This window comes from Nerophis ophidion, linkage group LG09 (assembly GCF_033978795.1).
Source record: "Nerophis ophidion isolate RoL-2023_Sa linkage group LG09, RoL_Noph_v1.0, whole genome shotgun sequence".
NCBI lineage: Eukaryota > Metazoa > Chordata > Actinopteri > Syngnathiformes > Syngnathidae > Nerophis > Nerophis ophidion.
This window is the reverse complement of record NC_084619.1, coordinates 11,817,130-11,824,306: the sequence shown is the minus strand read 5'-3', so window position 1 is coordinate 11,824,306 and position 7,177 is coordinate 11,817,130. Positions and strand designations below refer to the sequence as shown.

Here is a 7,177-nt window from a genome sequence, read left to right as displayed (position 1 = left end):
GAATGGAATGCGTTATATCAGGGGTCACCAAAACGGTGCCCGCGGGCACCAGGTGCCCCGTAAGGACCAGATGAGTAGTCCGCTGGCCTGTTCTAAAAATAGCTCAAATAACAGCATTTTTTTAAATTGTATTTATTTACTAGCAAGCTGGTCTCGCTTTGCTTGACATTTTTAATTCTAAGAGGGACAAAATTCAAATAAAATGTGAAAATCCAAGAAAATATTTTAAAAGACTTGGTCTACACTTGTTTAAATTCATTTATTTTTTTTACTTTGCTTCTTATAACTTTCAGAAAGACAATTTTAGAGAAAGAATACAACCTTAAAAATGATTTTAGGATTTTGAAACACAAATACCTTTTTACCTTTTAAATTTCTTCCTCTTCTTTCCTGACAAATTAAATCAATGTTCAAGTAAATTTATTTTTTTAATCGTAAAGAATAATAAATACATTTTGATTTAATTCTTCATTTTAGCTTCGGTTTTTTTCGACGAAGAATATTTGTCAAATATTTATTCGAAATGTATTATGATTAAAATAAAAAAAAATTATTCTGGCAAATCTAGAAAATCTGTAAAATAAAATGTAAATCTTATTTCAAAGTCTTTTGAATTTATTTTAAAATTTTTGTTCTGGAAAATCTAGAAGAAATAATGATTTGTCTTTGTTAGAAATATAGCTGTGTTGGCCCTGCGATGAGGTGGCGACTTGTCCAGGGTGTACCCCGCCTTCCGCCCGATTGTAGCTGAGATAGGCGCCAGCGCCCCCCGCGACCCTGAAAGGGAATAAGCGGTAGAAAATGGATGGATGGGCAATTTGTTATACATTCTAACAAAGTGCAGATTGGATTTTAACCTATTTCAAACATGTCATCAAAATTCTAAAATTAATCTTAATCAGGAAAAATTACTAATGATGTTGCATAAATTATCTTTAAAATTTTTTCAAAAAGATTCGAATTAGCTAATTTTTCTTCTTTTTTTAGGTTGAATTTTGAATTTTAAAGAGTCGAAATTGAAGATAAAGTATGTTTATTTTTTCCTGTTTTCTCCTCTTTTAAAACATTCAATTAAGTGTTTCTTTCATCATTTATTTGTACAAAAAACCTTCAGTAAAAGGAAAAAAAATTGTACGACGGAATGACGGACAGAAATATATTTTTTATATATATGTATAAATATATTTATTAAAGGTAAATTGAGCAAATTGTCTATTTCTGGCAATTTATGTAAGTGTGTATCAAACTGGTAGCCCTTCACATTAATCAGTACCCAAGAAGTAGCTCTTGGTTTCAAAAAGGTTGGTGACCCCTGCTTTATATTGTATGCATAATGTCATTAAGTAGACAGGGTGAGGAGTTGCAGTTATATCAATCAATCACATTTTATTTTAATAGCCCTTAATCACAAGTGTCTCAAAGGGCTGCACAAGTCACATACACCCTCGGCTCAGATTCCACATATATGTCACTTCAAATGTATGGGCGTTACATACTTTATTTAAAAAAAATAATAATAAAGAAAAGAAAATCTGTGTTACCTGTTTCATTGCATAAAATGATTTCTTTAAAATCAAAGGAATAATAAAAAAAGGTAAGTTACCTGTTATATAAAAAGAGGGAAAATGACAAGTAAACGTGAGTTACTTATTTCCCATCCATCTATCCATTTTCCACCGCTTGTCCCTTACAGGGCCGCGTGGGTGCTGGAGGCTATCCCGGCTGCATTCAGGCGGAAGGCGGTGTACACCCTGGACAAGTCACTACCTCATTAGAGGGCCAACACAGATAGACAACATTCACACTCACATTCACACACTAGGGCTAATTTATTAAATACAAATAAAAATTAAAATAAATGTGTGTATGTTATCTATTTTATTAAAATTACACTGTAAAAAAATAAAATCAGTAAAAAAACGGTTATCTACTGGCAGCTACAGCTGCCAAACGAAAACCATAAAATTAAAGTACAACATTGTAAACCAAATAATGATCAATAACATATTTTCAGAAATTTTCATGAAACGTTTTGTGGAAAAATATCGTAATTTTACAGATTTCTACTAATTTATTAAGATCAACCACCTTTAATAAAGTGAAGATGCAAACAATTCTACAGAAAAAAATACCTTTATTCTATAGAGTTTCTCCAAATTATTACGATCAACCACCTTTAATGAAGCGACAATGCTGGCAGATCCACAGAAAAATACCATTATTTTACAGATTTTTTCTGAATTATTAAGAGCCTTTTTAAGATTAACATGACTTTGAAAGTAATTTAAGAAAACAGAAAATGCTATGTATAATTAGTTATTTTTCTGTAAAAAAAAAAAAAAATTGAAATCTACATAGTTTGTCATTACTGGCATATTACTTAAAATAACAGGATTCACGGATAATATCTTCAATTCTACAGTTTATAACCTATTTAAAAAAAATTGAAAAATTACAGTATACATTTTGAGTAAATTAATCATAAAAATATGATTTTTTTTTTTTGCAGTGTATGTATTCAAAATTAAATGAATACATAAATGTAAGTTACTTGTTGTATAGAAAAAGAGGGAAAATGACAGTAAAATGTCCACCCATCGATTTTCTACTGCTTGTCCCTTTTGGGGTCGCTGGATCCTATCTCAGCTGCATTCGGGCAGTCAAAGTTTATTTATATAGCCCTTAATCACAAGTGTCTCAAAGGGCTGCACAAGCCACAACGACATCTCCGGCTCAGATCCCACATACATGTCACTTTAAATGTATGGGAGTTAAAAAAAAAATAATAATAATAAAGAAAAGAAAATACATATATCTGAGTTACCTATTTCATTGCATAAAATTATGTCTTTAAAATCAAATGAATAATAAATAAATGTAGGTTACCTGCTATATAAAAAAGGGGAAAATGACAATCAATAAATGTGAGTTATTTACTTCCCATCTATCCATCCGTTTCCTACCGCTTGTCCCTTACGGGGTGGCGGCGGGTGCTGGAGCCTATCCTAGCTGCTTTCGGTACACCCTGGACAAGTCTCCACCTCGTCACAGGGCAAACACAGATAGACAACATTCACACACACATTCACACACCATTGGGCTAATTTATTCAATACGAATGAAAATAAAAATGAAAACAAATACGTGTGCAGGTTATTTTATTAAACAAAATGCCCATCCCATCCATTTTCTACCGCTTATTTCCTTTGGAGTAGCGGGGGGCACTGGTGCCTATCTCAGCTACAATCGGGCGGAAAGCGGTATACACCCTGGACAAGTTGCCACCACATCGCAAGGACAACACAGATAGACAACATTCACACTTACATTCACACACCATTGGGCTAATTTATTAAATACAAATAAAAATAAAAATGAAAATAAATATGTGTGCAGGTTATTTTATTAAACAAAATGATTTATTTAAAATCAATTGAATACATAAATGCAAGTTACCTGTTATATAAAAAAAGAGGGAACATTTTAAATAAATGTGAGTTACTTATTTTCTTAAATAAATATGTGTGTAGGTTATATATTTTATTAAACAAAATGATTTATTTAAAATAAAAATTGATTAATGTGATTTACCTGCTGTATTAAAAAAAAGGGGGAAATGACAGTAAGTAAATTTGAGTTACTTATTTTGTTAAATAAAATTAAAATAAGTGTTAACTATTTTAATAAATACAATTATTTCTTTAAAATTTAAAAAATACATACATGTGAGTTACCTGTTATATAAAAAAATAAGGAAATTTCAAAATAAAAATGAAAATGAATACGTGAGTGAGTTAACTATTTCGTTAGATAAAATGAAAAGTGAAAAATTAATGTACATGAGTTACATATTTTATTGAATGCTATGGAAAAAATTCAAATAAATAAATATGTCTGAGTTACCTATTTGATAAAATACTTTTTTTTAAGATAAAATTAAACGTAAACATTAAAAGAAATACATGTGTGTCAGTTAACTACCGTATTAATTAAACATAAAAATTGAAACAAAAATCCATCTTTTTTACTGCTTTTCCATCACGGGGTAGTGTGGGTGCTGGAGCCTATCCCAGTTTCTTTCAGGCAAACAAGTCGCCACTTCATCGCAGGGCCAGCACAGATAGACAGACAACATTTGACTTTCACACACTAGCCAATTTTTAGTGTTCTCAATCAACCTATCCCCAGGTGCGTGTCTTTGGAGGTAGGAGGAAGCCGGCAGGAACCCACGCAAGCTCCACAAAGAAAGAACTTGAGCCCAGGATTGAACCAAATACCTTTTTATTGTGAGGCACACGCACTAAACCCTGTGTCACCAAAATGAAAATTAATACATGTAAATGTCCATTTTGTACCGCTTGCCACCTTATCGCAGAGCCAACACGGACAAACAAACATCAATCCATCCATTTTCTACCGCTTGTCCCTTATTCGCACTTTTATGTATTAGATACCTTTCACTAAATATGCAAAAAAACGTAGTTTTTTCCAAACTATGCGATATAACGCCTTTTTGACTGTAGTTTTTGTTTTTATTTACTGCATATGATTGTATGTTTACTTGGACATTGGAGTCTGCAATAAAGCTTGATATACTCACACACTAGGGCCAATTTAGTGTTGCCAATCAGAAAGACCCCAATCCTGGTAATCGAACTAAGAACCTTCACACTGTGAGGCACGTGCACTAACCACTGCACCACCATGCCACCCTACGCCTTACATATTTTATTCAAATGTAAAACTTCAAATAAATACACGTGAGCTGCCTATTTTATTAAATACAATTTAAAGAAATGCATGTTAGTTGCCAATATAGACACCTTTCTTTTCCAATCATGGCAAGGAGGAAAATGAGTGTGAAGGACAGTGCTGGGAGGAAGTGGATGATATCCATTGAATTAAAAAATGAAATAATCAAAAACGTGACCTAACGTTTCGCTAACTTGGCGAAGCAATTCGAGCGTATCGCCGCTAGTCTGCACTATACTGAAGCAGAATGAGTCTAATGCCAGCCACAAAGGTTAAAATAATACACAGTGGACATTTATCTATGAAAATATGAAGAAGAAGCTAAAAGCAGATACTGTAGAAGGCAAATGCTGCACATTATTATTGAAGTTAAAGTTAAAGTACCAATGATTGTCACTTATACACTAGGTGTGGCGAAATTATTCTCTGCATTTGACCCATCACCCTTGATCACCCCCTGTGAGGTGAGGGAAGAAGTGAGCAGCAGCGGTGGCCGCGCCCGGGGATCATTTTTGGTGATTAAACCCTCAATTCCAACCCTTGATACTGAATGTCAAGCAGGGAGGAAATGGGTCCCATTTTTATGGTATTTCATGGTATTTCATGACTTCATCAAACTATAGGGACGGCGTGGCGCAGTGGGAGAGTGGCCGTGCGCAACCCGAGGGTCCCTGGTTCAAATCCCACCTAGTACCAACCTCGTCACGTCCGTTGTGTCCTGAGCAAGACACTTCACCCTTGCTCCTGATGGGTGCTGGTTGGCGCCTTGCATGGCAGCTCCCTCCATCAGTGTGTGAATGTGTGTGTGAATGGGTAAATGTGGAAGTAGTGTCAAAGCGCTTTGAGTACCTTGAAGGTAGAAAAGCGCTATAAAAGTACAACCCATTTATTTATTTTTATTTATTTATTGTAGTTGTTAGTAGTATTTTCCATTGTATAGTTTTTCTTTCTTAAAAGGCACGATAAAAGGCCCAGTTGAGGTAATACTGTAAAAATTATTTGATATTTTATTAAATGAAATGAAAATACTTGTAAAAATGAATCACAAATTAAAAAATAAATATACAGTGGGGCAAAAAAGTATTTAGTCAGCCCCCGATTTTGCAAGTTCTCCCACTTAAAATGATGACAGAGGTCTGTAATTTTCATCATAGGTACACTTCAGCTGTGAGAGGCAGAATGTGGAAAAAAAATCCAGGAATTCACATTGTAGGAATTTTAAAGAAATTATTTGTAAATTATGGTGGAAAAAAGGTATTTGGTCACTTCAAACAAGGAAGATGTCTGGCTCTCACAGACCTGTAACCTTCTTCTTTAAGAAGCTCTTCTGTCCTCCACTCGTTATCTTTATTAATGGAACCTGTTTGAACTCGTTATCTGTATAAAAGGCACCTGTCCACAGCCTCAAACAGTCAGACTCCAAACTCCACTATGGCCAAGACTAAAGAGCTGTCAAAGGACACCAGGAAAATAATTGTAGACCTGCACCAGACTGGGAAGAGTGAATCTACAATAGGCAAGCAGCTTGGAGTGAAAAAATCAACTGTGGGAGCAATTATCAGAAAATGGAAGACATACAAGACCACTGATAATCTCCCCTCGATCCGGGGCTCCACGCAAGATCTCATCCCGTGGGGTCAAAATGATCATGAGAACGCTGAGAAAAAAATTCCAGAACCAGACGGGGGCACCTGGTGAATGACCTGCAGAGAGCTGGGACCAAAGTAACAAAGTTTACCATTAGTAACACACTACGCCGACAGGGAATCAAATCCTGCAGTGCCAGATGTGTCCCCCTGCTTAAGCCAGTGCATGTCCAGGCCCGTCTGAAGTTTGCCAGAGAGCACACGGATGATACAGCAAAGAATTGGGAGAATGTCATGTGGTCAGATGAAACCAAAATATAACTTTTTGGTATAAACTCAACTCGTCCATGAATTGATTAACGTGGACCCCGACTTAAACAAGTTGAAAAACTTATTCGGGTGTTACCATTTAGTGGTCAATTGTACGGAATATGTACTGTACTGTGCAAACTACTAATAAAAGTAACAATCAATCAATCAATCAAAAGTCGTGTTTGGAGAAAGAAGAATACTGAGTTGCATCTCAAGAACACCATACCTACTGTGAAGCATGGGGGTGGAAACATCTTTTTTGGGGCTGTTTTTCTGCTAAGGGGACAGGATGACTGATCCGTGTTAAGGAAAAAATGAATGGGGCCATGTATCGTGAGATTTTGAGCCAAAACCTCCTTCCATCAGTGAGAGCTTTGAAGATGAAATGTGGCTGGGTCTTCCAGTCGGACAATGATCCCAAACACACCGCCCGGGCAACGAAGGAGTGGCTCCGTAAGAAGCATTTGAAAGTCCTGGAGTGGCCTGGCCAGTCTCCAGACCTCAGCCCCATAGAAAATCTGTGGAGG

At 35.4% G+C, this 7,177-nt stretch overlaps 2 protein-coding genes across 3 annotated transcripts in view; both read right to left on the bottom strand.

Annotated features, from left to right (window-relative positions):
• The window catches only part of npy4r (neuropeptide Y receptor Y4), a 31,818-nt gene that overhangs the window by 23,473 nt on the left and 1,168 nt on the right, over positions 1-7,177 (bottom strand). The window lies entirely within an intron of this gene.
• Positions 4,265-7,177, bottom strand: part of LOC133559018 (sphingomyelin synthase-related protein 1-like) — a 45,265-nt gene continuing 42,352 nt past the window's right edge. For both annotated transcript variants that reach the window (XM_061910296.1, XM_061910299.1), the window contains exon 7: positions 4,265-6,465. In XM_061910296.1, the coding sequence (XP_061766280.1) occupies positions 6,399-6,465 (67 nt within the window). In that variant the 3' untranslated portion in view covers positions 4,265-6,398. The remainder of the gene's footprint in view (positions 6,466-7,177) is intronic.